The sequence below is a fragment of the Phoenix dactylifera genome, chromosome 10, assembly GCF_051530095.1.
Source record: "Phoenix dactylifera cultivar Ajwa chromosome 10, Ajwa_hap1_PhDact_Kaust_v1.1, whole genome shotgun sequence".
NCBI lineage: Eukaryota > Viridiplantae > Streptophyta > Magnoliopsida > Arecales > Arecaceae > Phoenix > Phoenix dactylifera.
Window position 1 is genome coordinate 21,927,879 of NC_143199.1, and position 19,674 is coordinate 21,947,552.

The 19,674-nt window shown below is 36.1% G+C and overlaps 1 protein-coding gene across 11 annotated transcripts in view; it reads right to left on the reverse strand.

Annotated features, from left to right (window-relative positions):
- Nucleotides 1-1,571: 1,571 nt before the first annotated feature.
- Nucleotides 1,572-19,674, reverse strand: part of LOC103695689 (serine/arginine-rich splicing factor SR34A-like) — a 28,262-nt gene continuing 10,159 nt past the window's right edge. For 4 of the 11 annotated variants that reach the window (XM_088705521.1, XM_026800613.3, XM_026800614.3 and 1 more), the window contains 11 exons: nucleotides 18,492-18,557; nucleotides 18,342-18,416; nucleotides 18,148-18,259; nucleotides 17,950-17,996; nucleotides 17,816-17,873; nucleotides 15,456-15,505; nucleotides 15,317-15,373; nucleotides 6,842-6,927; nucleotides 6,676-6,762; nucleotides 6,545-6,569; nucleotides 1,572-1,850 (listed from right to left, as the gene is read on the reverse strand). In XM_088705521.1, the coding sequence (XP_088561647.1) occupies nucleotides 6,554-6,569; nucleotides 6,676-6,762; nucleotides 6,842-6,927; nucleotides 15,317-15,373; nucleotides 15,456-15,505; nucleotides 17,816-17,873; nucleotides 17,950-17,996; nucleotides 18,148-18,259; nucleotides 18,342-18,416; nucleotides 18,492-18,557 (654 nt within the window). In that variant the 3' untranslated portion in view covers nucleotides 1,572-1,850; nucleotides 6,545-6,553. Of the gene's footprint in view, nucleotides 3,172-6,544; nucleotides 6,570-6,675; nucleotides 6,763-6,841; nucleotides 6,928-13,712; nucleotides 13,772-15,316; nucleotides 15,374-15,455; nucleotides 15,506-17,815; nucleotides 17,874-17,949; nucleotides 17,997-18,147; nucleotides 18,260-18,341; nucleotides 18,417-18,491; nucleotides 18,558-19,674 lie in introns of those variants that run through there. The other 7 variants (XM_088705520.2, XM_088705525.2, XM_088705526.2 and 4 more) reach the window with 4 other exon arrangements.

Here is a 19,674-nt window from a genome sequence, read left to right on the forward strand (position 1 = left end):
TGGAAGACAATATCCAAATGCTTTGAAATCTGTTGAAAGCGCAATCCAATGGTTGATGTCGCAAAAAAGAGATCAACCATTTTTTTGCACAAAACACAACCCAAATCCATGAAAAGCAGCTAAGAATATTCGACCAATTGACTCCATGGCCATGGCAGCACCAAGTAGCCCAACCACGGCCATCTAATTTTGGAAGACCATCCTTACAGCCCATGGTGCACCATTCTTTGGCAGAGGCCCATATATCGATTGCAGCCGCAGCAGGATCACCGCTGATGAGATCGAGGATCGAGCCCTTCACACGGACAAACAGCGGCAATGCGGACGCTGCACCTGCACCCTACCTCATGACTGGCCATATACAACAGGGACGATCAAACCCTAGGAGCAGCAATAAACTTTTGAAAAAGCCTCAAGTTTCGGCAGCCTCAAAATTTAGAGCAAGCCAAACCATGACATTAAGGACCAGGTTTTGCGCTTCCCACTCACAAGACAGATGATATTTGGTCAAATGATGGTGTATCTGGAGGAAATATGGCAAAATTCTGCCCACTTAGCATGAATTGTTCAAGAAATGTAGATGATCAAATATAAGTAGGAAATGTTAATTAAAGAGCTATCTTAAAGACCACGTTTATCTTCACCATGCCATACATGTAGATCAGACTACTAGAAATCCTAGCTCCAAAGCCGAATGAATCTATCTAAATTTCACGCTACCCAGTTATCTTATAAAACCAAAGTACCCAATCCGATAAGTAAAATATGAAAAGAAAAATGAAAAAAAAAATAATAATAATCTTTCAAGAGATTTATATATAAAAAGGGAGATTTTTACATGTATGGTAACATTTGACAACCTAAGTCACAGGATATAGAAGCAACCACTTCAACACCTAGTGGTCTAAAATAGCCAGAACGAGAGCGGTTGCAACCATCTTCTCTCCAAGGTTGAACAGGAGAAAGTTGATGTTTACAGTTTCCCATTGCACAAGTCATTAGAACATATAATGCAGTCCCGAACAACCTCCCCAATTAAGCCAATTAAGAATATACACGATCTATATATAACTCGTAGCATACCCATCTAGGACCTTAATCTAATGTCTGAAGGCGCATGGATCCTCTATGGCGCACGGTTTGCACTGCAAAGTCCAGTGCAGCGCTCGATGGCCACCATCAAGAGATGGACGGCCATCAAACAACGCACGCCGTGTATGACACGTAAGAGCGCATTGTTTGATGACCGTCCATCTCTTGATGGCGGCCATTAAGCACTGCACAAAACTCTATGGTGCAAATAGTGCACCACAAAGGATCTCAGGTCTGCCTGAATGCTTGATGGCAATTCAAATTTTGGGTCTCCAGGTGGCACAGGATCTGATGGCCACGGTCTAAAGATGGCTGCTATATTTTACACTCCATAATATACCCATCAATGAGTTTTGGTACTCATGTCAGTACGAGCTGCTTCCATATAACTAGCAAAACCCACGTCAATCAATACCCTAGGGTTTCATCAAGTCAAACAGGTTATAGTTGAATAAGCCATCCAATCCTGAAGAGTAATCTGACAAGTAAAATAAAACATACTAACTTACCAATCATCCCATAATGCATACTTCTTAACAGTTCAGATTACTAGCTCATCTGGATATGCTGATCACTTAGTTGAGGACATTCACAGAATACAGTAGTGAAAACAGAACAACTGTGAGAACCTAGCATTTCAAGTTCACAGTTATCAAAAGCTAAATTCTCTGCCACAAAAGGCAAAAGTCCAGAAAGTATATCCATGTCAACACTGATCATCTGAAAACAGCAAGTGCCACCACCATACAGTATGATGCCTGCCATGAAGCAATAACAACAATCAACAACTTTTAAGTAGAATAACATAAAACCTGAATCCCAAAAACTGCAAATGCCTGATTTCACCTGAGCAATTTCCTGCACGAAACCAGGAAAACCACAAACCACAGGTTCTTTCGTGATGTTAACCAGTTTGACCAGATCTAGGGCACTTAAAGATCGGAAATTTAAGAGAACAGTAAAAGCTTTTATGGAAAGAAAAAAAATTAAGAACTGGTTGATTTGATAAATGAATGTCCATCAGATAGAAGCCTAGAGCAAAGAGAATCCCTTGAAATTGTCCGACCATACGTTAATCCAATCTATCAAAGATCAATTACTTTCTCCAACCAAAATTACTTACTAGTTATTGCCTCCAAATTAATGTGGTGCATCAACAAATAGATGATGGTGTACAGCCATCGTATATCAGGCATCCAACATGGATTTGCAAAGAGCATCAAGAGGACTCCTAGTGCATTTCACATATTTGTTGGGTTGACCTATCTTGGCGCATTCCAATTAGGAGACAAACCATTATATGAGCAGATGTTTGAAGAAAGAAAATTAGTGGCTTGGTTCTTAGCATCAAATTCCAGAGAGATGACCTCAAATAAAACAAGGTTCGGAATCGAATACAGGAGTGCCAAAGTAACTTTTGATATTAATTTATCTTTGTTAGGCTTGAATCTGGAAACTAATTTCCCTGTAACTCAGATGAAAAAGAGGATGTGAAACATGCGCTCATAGGGTGTCAAATGTGAAAGATTGCTGCAATGGCAAGATTCCAAAAGCCTTGCAAACTTGTCTCCATGTAATCCCGTATAGGCAAGGGCTCAAGGCTCAAAAGCATTGGTTTCATTTTGGATTTTAGCAGGCCAAACAAGTCCAAGTTTTGGCAACTTTACCTGTTTCAGATCCGATTATGGTATTTACAGCCAAAAAATTGTAAACATTAAATTGCCCAAAGTTGGGGGAAAACGAAAATACATAAGCAACTAAAACAAATTATAAAAATAAGCTGTGGCCTTTATCAATAGATAATTGATACAGAAAGTAATGTATTGTACGTATTTCCTGTATCAGTGCATTTGCTTGTGCATATGACTTTTCATTGACTAGGGGGTGTTTGTTTGTCCTATGTATCTGGTACATAATAATGTGTGATTCATGTGGGTGCACGTGGGCACATTGTTTATGCTAATTTTATTATCAAAATATTTTCAAATCATAAGTTCGTTATTTTCTTTTCTTACTTTTTTCTTATTTCATTTGGTGCCTCATTTCGCTACGTCATGCGCCTCACTTTGCACCTTGAGCCTACAAGAGAACTTGGCATCTCAGTGCAGTTTGAGCCATAGCAACTTCGACAGATGAGCACTAAGAAACAGCTAATTTGACATCTACAAAAATTCAGCTAATTTGACATATTTTGAGCATTCATGCAGACCAATTTGACAGAACCAATAGCACCCTGTCCATTAACATACAGTTTTTTATCACTTTATTTTTGGGATCTTACTTAGCTCCTGTGTCAACCTTATTGCTAATCAAGAAAAGCCACCCCTACTTTCAATTCCTCTTCACAAATAAGAAAAACCAAGTTGCATGTCACAGGTGTAGCATCATATTTTCCTTTCCCCTTATAGTGTCCATAGTTCCTGCTAGATACTCCAATTATAATATACTTTATGCCCCCGCACCTAGACCAAAAGGACAGATAATTACATTGAGGCCTACAACCTGGTAAGATCTAGACAAGGTAAAGCATGACCCCAACACGATCCAATTTTCTTTCGGGTCAATCACTTGGGCCAGGCAGAGCCAAACATAACCCAATCCCAAAAACAATGCATTCAAGACAGGTTAGATCAGATAGGTTCAAGAAGTACCTAATCCATTATATATCGTAGAAGGAAAAGTAATACTGACACATATGCCCAGTGAAGATAGCTATAAGAGGGTGTCAAAACAGGTTGTTACTACATATGCCGCCGATAAGGATACGGTCAAACCACAATTAAACCTTCAGCCTACAAATAATACCCAACAAACCTTAAATAACAGCACTGCGTTGTGTGATAGAGGGGTTAGGGATTTCAAGCTCATGAGTTTTGGGCTAGAATTGGATCAGGCTGGATTGCATTGGATCCGGTTATCTAGCGTTTGACCTATTTAGACCAAGTTAATACATGACTAGGGTCAACTAGGAAAAATAAGACCCATACCCTATGGGTCTAGAAAAGGGGAGCAATTTACCTAAAGAGTCCCTACAAATCATGGTTCCAAAAATCGCTGAAACAGGACGGATCGACCAATATCGTTCTATTGCGGCATGAAACTAGCACTAGCATGGGTGCCAGGATGCTAAAACAATCGTACCAATATGTACCGATCAAGGTTGGTTGTATCGATACTAGTACCATACTGTTCCCGTCCGTTTCAGCCCCTTTTTCATTTTCAAATTTTGCACTGAAGTCGGTATATGGTTTGTCGACTTCAAATCAAAATTCGAAAATAAAAAGAGTTTGAAATTGAAAATAAAAGAGAGTCCTCCCCTATTCTGCAATGAAAACGGCAAGAAAGAGAGGGGGAGAGGCAAAGGTAGAGGGATGAGAGAGAGAGAGAGAGGGAGGGCGCAAAGAGAGGCCGAGAGAGAGAGAGAGAGAGAGGACTTTCGAGCCCTCATCGTCATAGGGTTAGGGCCAAGAGAGAGGGAGGGGGAGAGAAAAAGAGGAGGGGTTTCTTATCGGTGACGTCGGAGAGGGGGCGAGCGGGCGTCGAGAAAGGGTATTCTCTGAGTGGTCGCAAGCCACGGAGAGGGGGTCTCGAACAATCAAAACAGCAGGAGAGGGGGTCTCGAATGATCAAAACAATGGGAGAGGGGGGGTCTCAAGACAAAGGGCACGACAAGGGCTATTAACGAAAGCCAAGGGGGGAGCAGGTTTTAATCAAACCGAGCTAGAGGTCAAACGTGAGAGAGGTGAACCGATTTAATAGGTGGAATCATGCCAGTCCCCTACCGGTCCAGTTCGATACACTCCGAACTGGCCGGTCCGGCACGGTTCGGCATTCCTTGGTACTAATATGTATTGGTCCGTATTAGTGGATATTAAAAGTACCACACTTGATCATTTCGGTTAGTACCGATATTTTTTTTTTTTTTGAAAGCTAATAGTTTTGATACCATATTTTTACATTAAAAACAGTATGAAATTCGATACGGATATTTAAAACCCTGATATAGATCACAAGAATCCATAAGACTGTTAGATGGCATCCAATGGCACCTACCATTCATGCACACCTCAACTCACACATAGGGTAGGACCAAGGTCCGCCGTACCGGTACCGGTCGGCGTACCGGTGGCCGGCCGGACCGGTACGGTACCGGTCCGGTCCGGTACGTACCGGCTGGTACCGGTCCCGTACCGGCCGGTACGCGGTGGTTTCAAAAACCACAGCGCGCGGCGCTGTGGTTCTAAAAAAAAAAAAAAAAATCGTACCGATGCGAACCGGCCGGTTCGCACCGGTACGAGGTGCGTACCGGCCGGTACGGGCTCCGAACCGGCCGGTACGGGCTCCGAACCGGCCGGTACGGGCTCCGAACCGGCCGGTACGGGCTCCGAACCGGCCGGTACGGGCTCCGAACCGGCCGGTACGCACCCGTACCGGCCGGTTCGGATAAAAAACCGGAAATACCGGTTTTTTATCCGTTCCGGTACCGGTCCACGGCCGGACCGGTACGTACCGGCCCGTACCGGCCGGTACGGACCGGTACGGCATTCCATGGGTAGGACCATAAAGCACAACAACAATACATGGGGGTTATTGGATGTGATCCATGGATCAGCAAATGGTCTCATGGGTTCCTGTGAACTCACAATCCATAGGAACTTCCTGTGTAAACCACATCCCTAATAAGCAAGATCGGAAAGGGCCTCATAGGGTCAGAACCAGGTTTGGACCATGAGTTATACCTGTAGAGTAAATTTGTGGTTCAATTTTCAAACAAGAAGTTAAGGACTTGTACAAGAGCGATATAAAAGTGTTCATTGATATGTTAAATTTATGGATTTAGTGATCTAATCTGTTAAAAAATGATGCTTATGGTTACATCTTGTGAAGCATCATGACCCTTACCAGCCTGGCATAACTATTTACTTGTTAAGATTATTATTATTTTCTTTGTGCTTGCATGAAAGAGAACAAAAAGATAACAATCCATTGTGCAAAGACAAAAAAATCTATGCATAATTAAATGAATGAATAAATGAAGAGTAAGATGATGAAAGGATACTTCCAATATTAACTAGTAATTTGGAAACAAAAACAAATATAGTTGCAGATGCTTAAAAGTTAAAGCAATTTTTTTATTTTTCTTCCCAAAAGAAGGGGCAAAAATCCAAAATAGTCAGCAACCAAATATGAGATTTTTTGCATTATTTCACATTATCACTCATGTAAAATACTAGTATTCAATTTAATGTACTGTCTAACAATAACTACTAGTCTTCCTAATCCTATTAATGTCTGCATAATGTCGCTCTTCACTGTATGACAGGACTATTGTATTGGTTTTGCTTTCAAACTGCAATAACTAAGGCATCCAAAAATATCCTCTCCCAGCTAAAATTTTGCAATGATGTTAAGAGTAGATAAAGCTATAGAAACTGCAAGATGAAGACATTACCTGGCACAATCAGCCTGACCTTGACCTGTATATTGAAATATAAAAAAGGGAATGACAATATATATTAATAATAAATAACAGAAGACTCAATTTCAGAACTTCTAGAACCTATCATATGTACTAGCAACTACCTTGAAAATCTGACAGGAGAAGCGGATCTAGATCTTGGAGAAACAGATTTTGATGGTGATCTAGAGAGAGGTCTTTCCATTGACTTGCTGTAGAGGAAAGAATGGAACCAATTTTAATTAGAAAGAGGATCTATTTCAATGCACATCAGCAAAATTAGGAATTCACCTCCAACTCCGTCTAGGGCTTCTGCTTCTACTACTGCTCCTACTTCGGCTTCGACTCCTCGACATGCTTCTCTCATAGCTTCTTACCTGAAAATAAATAAAGTTTTAAAATCAAATATAACATCATAATGGGCAAATTTCATTTTAAGTCTCATGGTCTGATTTAAGGCATGTTTTGGTGTTGCTTAAAAATAGTGCTTTTGTAACTTTTAAAGCAAAAAAAATGCTTCCTAGAATAGAGAAGTTCTATGAGAAGAAAAATTAAAATAGTACTGTCAGGAGAAGCTAGAGAACCTAAAATAACTTCTCCTTTTGTGATAACAAATTTTTTAAAAAAACAGAAGCAACACCAAATATGCGCTTAGACGACCATTTTCTTCTACGTAAAAGCAATCTGCTCCAAAGAATTTGTGAAAGAAAATATGAAAAAAGAAAATACAGACTAGATGTTGAACTCCTGGTGTTTAGCTCAGCCTTCCCCAGTTCAAAAGTTGTATCAAAGCAAATGTTGCTTGAACTTTAACTAGCACTCAAGATCCAAAACATGAAGCTATCAGCCTATCACTACTGTTAATTGTACTAGCAGTTGAGAAAAAAAATATCATTGGTATCTATTGTTGAAAATTATGAGATAGAACTGATATAAACGCATAAAAGACACCAATTACTGGTATATATAGGACAACTGGTTTGCTCGAAAGTTAAGTTAATGAGGTTGCTTCTGAAAGGCCATTAATCTTTACAAGAATGAGAGATCAGAATCATGGTGAAGTGATTCATGGTAAAAGGTAATACCAGTGGAGAAGTATGACCAAGGAAAGAGCACTAGCTAACATAATATAATGAATTCTAAAGTATACATTAAAGGCCATAGCAAAAAAATATGAAATAACAACTAATATATAGACCATGTCACCAAGCACATGCATGGCCATATCAGCAATTTAAAATTTGGGCAGTGATTCATGAAATTCACTTCAAAGCAGCCAGGGCCCCTTAAGCATTTCAAGGTGGTTTAATAAAAATAGAGCTAGATCTATCCAATTTTTTGCAAGTATGTCGAAAGATTACCAATACAAGCAGATTGAGAAGTTTATCCAACAATCTAGAAACAACATATTGTTGTCACATGGAACTGTGAACATGTAAGCATTCTATGGAAGTTGCATTGAACATGATCATGGGCAAGAATTGCCGAACCGGTACCAGTAGACGTACCAATTGGCGCCGGTACCGAACCCGATACTGGTTCGAACTGGTACCAATGGTTCAGCCTGGTTCACGCATCTAGAAGCCCAAAAAAAATTTGAAACTGGTACAGGCAGATGCGAGCTGGTACGGTTGGCCGGTTCCGACTGGTACAAGCCGGTACTTGTTTTTAACGCCGAACCGGACTGGTCACAACCAGTACCGGTTCGGTACGGGCTGAACCGGCCGATACAGGCCGATCAGCATTCCTTGATCATGGGCTCATATCCTACCTGCTAGTCTTAAAAATAAGTCCAGGAAGCACTATGAGAATGAAATACAGCAACAAATCATTTGTTATCATCCCTTTACTAGCAATTTACTTGGAAATGGAACAAAAACATGAAATGGGAAGGATAACTCTGTGTCATTTGGACGGAGATGATATTCTCATTGACTATGTTGTATTGGCCCCCTTTATGAAGTGGTGGTAGCCAATCAAACCCTCCCATCACCAAGAAATTGGTTTCCACCTCACAAAGCATTTATCAAGAAAGACAAATCAAGACCACTTCATTTCTTAAGATTCCTTTGGCTTGGCAAATACCTTCAACACAAATTATGAATCTCAATGAAATAAGTTAGGTAGAAGATAGCGAAAAGCTTTGCCGAAATATATTTAATAAAATATAAAAAAAAGGAAAAACTCCAACTAGGTTTTGTACTCTGCCTAGTATTAGCTAAACCTACATTAAAGAGAATTAATCTTGCTTGATAACATTTAAAATTGGGCATAATACTCGTCAAATAGATTTCTTCCTGACTAGGAAAACTGATCGAGTTTTGTATAAAGATCATAAAGGTTTATGCCAGGTGAGTTTAACCGCCCAACATAAATTGGTAGTTTTAGATGTGTGTATTAGGAAGTGGAAGAAAAGGACTAAGGAAAATTAGGAACCCAAGGACTACTGGTTAGAATTTGTGAGAGAAACAAATGACTTTTAAGGATAGAATGTTAAAGGAAGGAAAATGAGATCTGTATAAAGAAATCAATAACATATGGGACGAGATGGCTAATAGAATTAAGAAAGTGGCAACAAAGATATTGAAGAATCAAAGGAGAAAGGGCAGTACAGTAAGGAAACTTTATGGTGGAATAAGAAAATTCAGTCAACCATTAAGGCTAAAAAAAAAAGAGTACTATAGAAGATTACCTAAATGTAGTAATAGAGAAGCAAATGAAAACTTCAAGGAAATCAAGAAGAAAGTTATGAAGAAGGTATGAGAGGGTTAGACTCAAGATGCAGGAAGAGTTATACTACAAACTAGAAACTAAGGATGGGAAAAAAGAAATCTAATAAAATTGCAAAACTAACATAAAGGAAAACTAGACAATTGACTCATGTTAAATGCATCAAAAATGAAAAAAAAAAAAAAAGTTAGTTAAGGAGGATGAGATCAAAGAAAGGTGGAGAAGTTATTTTCATAAATTATTTAATTAAAGTCATGGAAACGATTTAAGATGCCTTGCTAGTTCTATTGAGGATAGCAATGTTTAAGTATACACGTAGAATTAGAGTATCTGAGATAAAGAAGGCTAAGAAAATGATGAAAATAAGAAAAGTGGTTGGATATGATGGAACCTCCATTGAGGTTTGGAAGTGTTTAGGTGATGTGTAAATACCTTGGTTAACTAATTTGTTTAGTAAGACTTTAAAGACTAAGAAAACGTTGAATGAATACAGAAAAAGCACTATAGTTATGCATTATAAGAATAAATGTGACATTCAAAATTGTTCAAACTACTGTTGTACTAAACTTATGATCCATACTATAAAAATTTGAGAGGTGATTGAACACGAATAGAGGCGTGACACAAAAATATCATATTTGATTTTATAGAACGAAAATCAACTATGGAAGCAATTTTTCTTCTTTCATATTAAGGGAGAAATATAGAGAAAAGAGACAAGATCTTCGAATGGTTTTTATCAACAGAGAAAGCATATAACAAAGCCTTTAGAGAAGTCTTATGATGGGTGTTAGAAAAGAAAAGAGTTTCCATTAGATATATTAATGTGATCGAGGATATGTTTGTTACCAGTGTGAGAACTACTAGTAATAATACTAATGAGTATTCAATCACAATAAGTTTACACTAAAGATTTACTCTAAGTTCTTACATTTTTGCATTAGTTATGGATGAGCTTACTAAGCATATTCAGAATGATATTCATTAGTGCATGCTAATCGCGGATGATATAGCCTTCTTGCATGAAAACAAGGTGGGCTTTAATCGTACCATTAAACTATGGATGAGCGCATTAAAATCTAAAGATTTTAGATTATGTAGGACCGAACCAGAATACATTGAATTTAGTTTTAGTAAAATTAGAAATAGGGAAAGGTGGAGTGAAAAATGAGGATCATGACGTTTCTAAGAGTGATAATTTTTGATATTTAGAATCAACTATTCATAAGGAAAGACGGATTGTAAATCTATAAGAATAAAGCAGGTTAGATAATATGCATAATACAATTGAGATACTATGTGATCGTTGGATACTTGCCAAGTTGAAAGAAAAATTTTACGGAAGAGCCATATAACTAGTTATGCTTTATGGTACAGAATGTTGAAGAATTAGAAAACAACAAATCCACAAGATAATGTGGTCGAAATGAGAGTATTGAGATGGATGAGGTAATACAAGAAAAGATAGAATAAGAAGTGAAGTCATTCGCAAAAATGTAGAGGTAGCACTAATTGAGGAAAAATTGAGATGACAACTTAGATAATTTGGCCATGTACAATGTAAACCGAGGGATGCACCGTTACGAAGAAGTGATTTGATAGATGTATAAAGAAAGAGGAGTAGAGGTAAGGTACACCAAAAATCACATGGCATTTAATAAGGACAGACTTGATATCGATACGTCTTTCAAAAAAAAATGTAACCCTAAACAGAGCAAGACAGAGGAAAAGGATTCATGTAGCCGACCCCTATTAGTTTGGGATTTGGCTTACGTGAGTTGAGCTACATAAAAAGGAAAATGATTAAGGAAAACCAATGTGCTTGGCTTTCTAGTTATTTCTCTTTTGTTTCTCTTACACTCAACATATGTTTTTGTTCTTCTTGCATTATAGCAAATTTTCAGCATAGTTTCTACTTAAGTGTTTGTATTTAACTTCTTGAACGATTAATCAATGTGGTATGTATGGTTGGCGTAGTAAAATGAAAAATTCCAGTTGCCTATATTAAGACTGGGTGAAAGGGCGAGGAAGTGGAGATTTCAAGAAAACTTAATAAGACCCATGAATGGATATACCCAGAAAAACAAAAAGTATTATAAAATAATATAAAGCTACCCGCAACCAAGTAACAGAATTCGATATATTTTTGAAAAGTTTGCAAAGAATGTGCAGATGAGACCACAATTGAATAATTCTACGAATTGTTTCGCGGTTTGAGAATCATGGAATTCACGAGACTTACAAACAAAAGAAGAATTTTTGAAAAACTGCTGCGCCTAAAATCTACAAATGCAGCCTTACGCAGTCAAGAATGTAGGTGTGGGCATGAGGGTTTGGGCTATTTAAATTGAAGGGCAAAAATAAGGATCCAAAGCCTTCAACAGTGAATATGTTCCATTATCTCTCATGTTCTAAACTTCCCATTCTCAACCTTCTTGTTCTCAATTTCCCAAACTTCTCAGCCCCCCTCATCATTTCTCTTTTACTTCTACCAAGGCCCAAGTTCGAACAAAATTCCCAATCCTCAGGTACTTTTTAACCCTTTAAAAATATTTTTCTTTGATTTCTTTAAAACTTCTTGAATTTATTGTAAGAATGTAATTTGGAGAGATTTATCAGTCATGATATAGAACTGTGAACAATTATTTATTTTCTTATTGTTTAAAACATTTTAAAATATTTGGAACTTTTCCTGACTTGTAGCCAGACTTTTTGCCAAATTATTTTTCCAAATTCAAATCTTTCAATCATGCCAGGATGTCCCCAAACACTAGACTTGTGACCATGCCCGTAATGAGTTGGGGCAAAGTTTTTTATGAAATGATATATCATAAACGAAACAATTGTGACTAAATTAAAGTTTACTTGACAAACTATGGTAGCACTAAAAATTGATTGATGAACAAAGGTTAGATGTAATCGGATGTGGGCTGGAAGAGGGAACAAAATATTGGAGATATAACAATCTAGGCAGAAGATTCTAGTTGGTCAAAGCCAGCTACGAGGCACTAAATCCAAATCAGATGCCATTTAGTGCTTTCTAGGGAGATTTAATAGGGTTGCCAATGAAAGACATTAACCATAAAATGGTTAAGGATCAGAGCCCAGAGGTGATGAATGACATAGGATATCATTTGAAAGTGAATATGAACAGAGCCAAAAATACTACTCAAGTAGGTGGAATATTACAACAAATACTAATGGCAACAATGCTATTAGAACTTGATGAGGAGTACTTCACAGGAAAGTCTTATGTAGATTAGCTCATCTCGCTTGTGCTACGTCAATTGGGCATTTGTAATTTCATTCGAGTGTTGAAGCAACTTGGGTGATTTTGGCTGTTAAAAAAATTTGATCTACTTCTACTCTCATTTTGTCATGGTTTCATATGCATAAACCTAGAATTATTCAATGCTTGAAAATTAAGTAGGCTGACGGATTCCACAAACAAGTTGGTAAAAAATCAACATACCTTTTTTTTTTGTTTTGAGAAAAACTATCATATCATTTGTTAACAATATATTGGTCTTGGTGTAGCGATGGACATGTTGATTCTTTAAAAGGTTGCTTTAAGCAATGTTCATGCCCTTTATATAGCCTCAATAAAAGATTCAAGAATCATTATGAGAAACAAGGGAGGCCATACACTCATTTAACAATGTTAATAGTAGTAATTTGATAACAAAATAAAACAAGCATGTGAAACAAGAAGAGAAAGAAACAAAGGCAGCAATACTTCATCCAAAAATATTAGTAGTACTAATTTGCTAAGAAATGGAATAAATAAACGAAATGGAAGTGAAAGTCAATAGCTTCCCTTAAAAGGAATTAAGTCGTGCAAGGATTGGAGTATTGTGTGCCGATGTTGTGTCGATATAGCATTAGTAAGGTGCTTGCAGTCACATGCCAGTGGTAGGCATGCACTCACACCACGGTGTAACGAATACAGGCACTCAGCCCTACCACATGCCAGTAAGGCAATCACAAGATACATGCTGATCCATGCCAACAAGCATGGATGGCAGCTCAATCCACAATCCAAAATGATGATGCTTTGTGCTGCAGTCAAAATTGAGTAGTAAAACAGCCTGTCAAGAATTATGATAGCCATGTTAACTAGCCAACAGACCCTTTCATCTCCTATATAGGCCTCCATTGACAACTAAGAATATAGAGGAAGGTCCTTAAGGATTAGTTGGAGGCATGATCACCATGAAATATTTTTTCCACTCACAAAACATTCCCCGATTTCATCTTCCCACATTTTGGAAATGGCAAGAAGCACCCATGGAATGGAATAAAAAGAGGTTGGGGAAGCCAGGGTAAGAATATATTAAAGAATTGAGAAAAATAGTTGGTCTTGTTCTCTATGGTTTTCCTTGCCTTAATCTTCAATTATTTGATGTAATTTTCATATTAAAATGCTTTTTACCCTAGTTTCTCCATTACTGTCCACATATCACTTTCAGCACCCATTTCTCAATGCAGTACCTGAAGATAGAGTGCATGAACAGGAGACTATTAGCTACCTAGAGTAAGAGTTAATGGAGATTAAAGGAAATGCACATGAAAAGCTAGGATATGGAAGCATTCAGAAAAAAAAAAAAAAAAAGTTATGAAACAATAATATACATTATAAAATTATACAGATCTTTTCCCCAATCTTTCCATTTTCTACAGTTAAACTTGTAATTACAAATTGATAGAGCTAGAAATTGTAAAATTGTGATCAAATTAAAGTTCATTTTGCTAAATTATGATAGCAAAGTGAGTGAAATTTTGGAGTGCGTGACACCCCAGTAGGAGAACTTAGTTCACCAAAAAAAACTCAGCAAGGGAAGCTACCTGCTTATGATTTGAAAGCAATTGGGTGAACAAAAATTTCTTTAATAATGAGAATGAATTTAAGTAAATTGTGATAATCTCTGGTTTAATTTCCTGTCTTTCTCCTTAGAACACTCTCCACACACACTCTTTGACTTAACACTACATAGCCACATTTGTTGTTTTCTTGTTGTCCAACTCTCTTCTATTATCAACCATGTGTCTTACCCTCTTTTTTTGTTCTCCACATCTTTGGCTAAACCTATGAATCAATAAAATCATCCAGATTGACAATTTCTATAAGCAAAGAGTCTCGCAAGCACGGTCGGCAGAACTGTCCCAAGCCGTACTAGCGGCGAACTAAGACAGTTCCGGCAAAAAAACCGAGACAGTTTAGAACTAACATAGCACAGTTTAAAAATTTGTCATACATACACCCTAATATAGCCCTATGGTTCTTCCTATAACTCCCAAAAAATGAAAGGTAAATTTCAAAAGTCTTTACAGTCCTCAAAACAAGTTTGCTGTTTTCAAGATCCAATTATAGCCATGAAACAAATCTTCAAACAAAGAACCTGAGTACTGTCATGATGGCCATTACAAAAGTTGTGACCTTGGATTTTACAGTACATAATGCCATCTTTCTGGAACTATTTATTCATGGATCACAACACAACATTTAAACAGAAGAATTGGATCAAGTTAAATGATATACGTCTTCACCTTTTACTTCCATTCACAAGAATCCAAAATCAAAAAGTGCAATAGTTAGAACAGCCCAATTAGTGTATTTTTCAGTCTGTTGTTCATCCGGGAGGCCCACTGATTCAACAGGCAAAAAATGATGGGCTATAAAAATATAAACAAGAGAAACAACCTTGCCGTACACATTTACAGGAAAATCTAAATAACTTTTTCTGCCATTGGTGACGTCGACATTAAGTTATAAGCTGAAAGTGCAGTTAGGAAGACTGCATATGAACACAATAAAGAAAAATGCCTTAAATTATATCACATATTGCCTGAATTCTGCAATTACCCTCCTCTTATCACAATATTTTACTTGATTTTGTAAAACACAAAAGAACAGTAATAACACCATGGAGCCAATGCCTTGTTTCTACAGATACTAGAATACTAAGTTATGCTTTATAAAACAATGAATGACAGTTAGTCTTAGTAAATTACATCCATAGTAGTAAGAGAACTTACCCGAATATAGGACCTCGAAAAGGGATTTCGGAACTCAGAATCATCAAGTTTCCGAATCTGATAACAAAACAAAATCCATTAGATATCACAAATGAAGTTGCAATGTATAACAAGAAAAATATTGGAGACAGATGCTTACAGCATACTTCATGTCCTCATAATTAGTATAATCAACCAAACCCATAGTGCCTAAAATAGCATAGGAAAAATCTAAGTCAGAATGTCTATAATTAGAGACATGAACTCAACAAGTGAACCATATGCAAAACACTAAGCATGGAAAGTGTTTCAAGCAGAACACGTAATGCATAAAAGCTGCAGCAGAAAGTTTAATACATATAATTATTCATTATATTGCCATTCTTTAATCAATAATAATACATTGTAATTACAAATACTATTAATATTATAAAAATATGTACCTATTATATTATCTATATTAATGCTAATAATAAATCGAGAGTAGATTAATATTTATCATTATTTATACATTTATCATATATATTTTATAACAATATATTATAAGATATCAAATTTATATAACATAAAAATGATATAATGTGATACTATATAATACTAAATAATGAATTCCTGTATGCAATATATAATTATCATAACATATTAGAAAGTATTACTTGATAATATCAATACTATTAATATAGTAATATTGATGTCAATCTTATAACCATGTAATACTCTTCTATTCTATATTATATTATTAAGATTATTAATATTATAATAATAATTTTAATGTTGCTAAAATTTAAAATATTATTATTTGTCATATTGATATTGCAAAATCAACAATAATATATTATAATATATTACATACTATTATTGAAATATATTACATAAGAGTTGGACTATGTACTTTAACTTTTAACAATTCTAAAAACAATCATAAAACATCGAAATTGAAGATCCAAACCTTTATATATTATCTACACTACAAAACATGCCTAGAAACTAGAATTCATATATGTTGATGGTTTTTCTAACCTATGAATCAAGTCCAGACAAAATAAACAGTATCAATTGTAATAATGGTAAAATATATAAACAGGCAAATAAGTTGAAATTTCACTTTATTAATCATGATCTACACAAATTAAAACACGGTTGGATTTAAATTCATTAGCTTCTGATGATTAGATCATATTAAAATATAATACACTATTAAAACTGTTTATTTTAACACCAATTTGATGATTAGGTTAGACCAGCAAAACATATGAATTTTGGCTTCTCAGTATTTTTTCCAATGTAGATGGTGTTCCATAACTTGGATCTTGAAATTGGATAATCCGTTAACTTCTTTTTTAAAGAATTAATGTAATATGTCTAGTCTAACTCATCGCATAATATTATGACAATATTTATCAAATTTATAAAATATCAAATTAATATAAAAAGATACATAATATAATATTAATATTATAATATAAAAAATCATATAATATTATAATTTTAATATGCATATGGATGGTATTATTATTACAATGAATATAAAATTAACATAATAAATCATGGTGCAATAAATGATAAAATAATAGTTATAATAATAAATTGTAATAATATAATAAAAATTATCATAATATTACAATTACAATTATACAATAGTAACCTAAAATACAATATCATAATTATGTGTCATATTAAAATTATTGATAATATATTATAAATTATAATATCAATTACTATAATAATTGAGAATCTAATAATATCATACTAATATAATTTAAATTATTATATGATCCCCAATATTACTATGATATATAATATATAATATTAGATTATCTAATAAAGATTATATTACTACATATATTTTCAATGTATTTTTATTTATTATATAAGAATTTTTATGTTGCCAGGCACCTATCTAGCACTAGGGCCCCGCCTTGGTCATGGTTTAACTCCATTCATGGGAATTCAATAATCATTGGAATCAACATTAGTATGTCCAAATGAGTTGCCAAATATGGAAAGTTTGCTGGAATGGGAACCCAATACCCATTCCCACCTCCCATTCATGCGAATCAAACATTGCCTAGGAGTTTTTTACGTGTCTACTTCCCTAAACACATACACGTGCCTGCTCCTACACACACTCCCAATTCCATCAACTAATGACAGATGCTTCTAGTTGATAACAATCACACATATATCAAGGACTAAGTTTTCCGATGAATCTAGAATCTAGATTTATTGGCAGAACATGAAAACACAAGAAGGAACATCTAAACTGCATATCACAAGGTGTGCACATAATTGCCCGCCTGCACACGGTTATACTATTGCACGCAGGTGTGCAAGGCAGATACACACATTTGCACATGCACATATAGGCACGTGCACACAGATTCCGAATCCTAGGACAATACTAATCATGCTTACGTGATGATCAAGCATCATTGAAATATTTATTGCAAACCAATGATCATAATTCCATGCTTTAAGAATAAACAACACAGCAAATCATGATAGTTGTAAAAGACCTACCATCACCATCCCGGAAAACTTGAGCAAAACATACATCCCCAGCCTTTCTCATATGATCCTACAAAATATAAATAATTAAAAGCCCCAAGCTCAGAAAGGAAAAAGTGAATTATTTTGGTAGGCTGTGCTCGCACCTTTAAATCTTGCCATGAAGCTGAAGGAGGAAGTCCACGAACAACAACTGCAAAAGTTAATAAAGGTTGAGAGTTTAAAATACAACTCCACGACAATAACAAATACCAGTTATGGGACATTTACCAAAGCATGTCTAGCTATAATAACAAGAAATGATAACCTCATTAAAATGGTGAAGTTCAATTTCTTAAAAGCACCTCGAAATTCAGAACGACGAGAAATTCCATGTTTACCGCCTCCCCCACTTGCATACCCACTGCTCCGTCCAATAGAAGATGACTGCCCTCTGCCACCATGGGCTAGCTCAACCTGCATGAGGACCCAAAGAATAATCAAACCACTGGTGGGTATCATGATCACATCACAAAGACATGAAAGTAGTCTCAGTTACCCTCAAACGGTGGCCATAGAAATTATAGCCATCGCGACCCCGGATTGCGTCATCAGCATCTCTAGAACTTTCGAACTGTAGAATAACGAGTTAAAAATGAAAAAAAGAAACAATTGCTGAAGGGTCTGAATGTCAACTAATAGAGTTTACCTCAACAAAACAATAACCAGGAGGGCGAGGTGGATTCTTTAATTCAATTTCCACTATGTGACCATACTGCAATCAGAGTATAACAAGATATCAAAGGTAAAAATAGTTGTATTTTCTACGAAGTACAATCATTAATAAGTTACATGTTCCGAGAAGGTGAAAAAGGGTCTTTATGGGTACTAGAACTTTCACATATCAAACTAGCAACAGAACATCTACTTAAGCATGCATTCAAAAGATTGAAATCAAGCACATCCCCAAAAGTCTTCACCTCATAAGGCAATCATGCAAGACAGGCTATATACTTGAGTTCTGATATCATTAGGTTTGAGTCATGCAACTTTCTGTATTGGCTTCTCTCCTGATGAGAGAATAGAATGCACCACAACTTTCATTATTCATGGTAAAGCTCCACATCATCGGACTCGACTATCATTAGGCAAATCCCAATAGCAAGGTTTTAAATAACAGTGGAATAATAAGGCATCCCATCGTCCTGAGTGTCAAGACGGGACAAGCTGGGAAATGGATCAGGGAAGGATAGGACATCCACTGGTGTCCCGTCCCATGGAGGAACCAGGACAGTACAATCCTACAGTATTTAAAACCTTGCCCAATAGAATAAATTATTGTTACAAAGTAGAGTCATGGTTAGTTTTGTTAAACTGTCAATGATGGCCATAGAAAATGGTGAGGGTTATAGTATTCCAGCCTAATACACCTGATACCTTAACCAACCTAACTTTACACCAACCTAACCAGAAAGATGCAAAAGCAGGCTAGCCAAGAACTAAGAGCTCGTTTGGTTCGCGGGAAAAGAAGAGAGGAAAGTGTGGTCAACGGAAAAGTAATGAGATGCCTCTTGTTTGGTCGGAATTTTCAAAGGAGAGAGACAGGAAAGTTGTATTCCCATGGAAATATGATTCCCACATTTTATGGGAAAGTCTTTCCCATGAGAAACATAAGAAAGTTACTTTCCCATGAGAAACATGGAAAAGTTACTCCATTTTTATTTTTTCCCAAAAAGACCCTTCAGCATTAAAGAAGCATTAAAGAGGCATTAAAGACCTAATTTTTATTAAGGGCATAATAGAAATTATACATAACTTTTCCAGGAAAGTGGATGGCCAACCAAACATAAGCACTTTGGAAATTTATCACTTTTCCATGGTCAACCAAACAT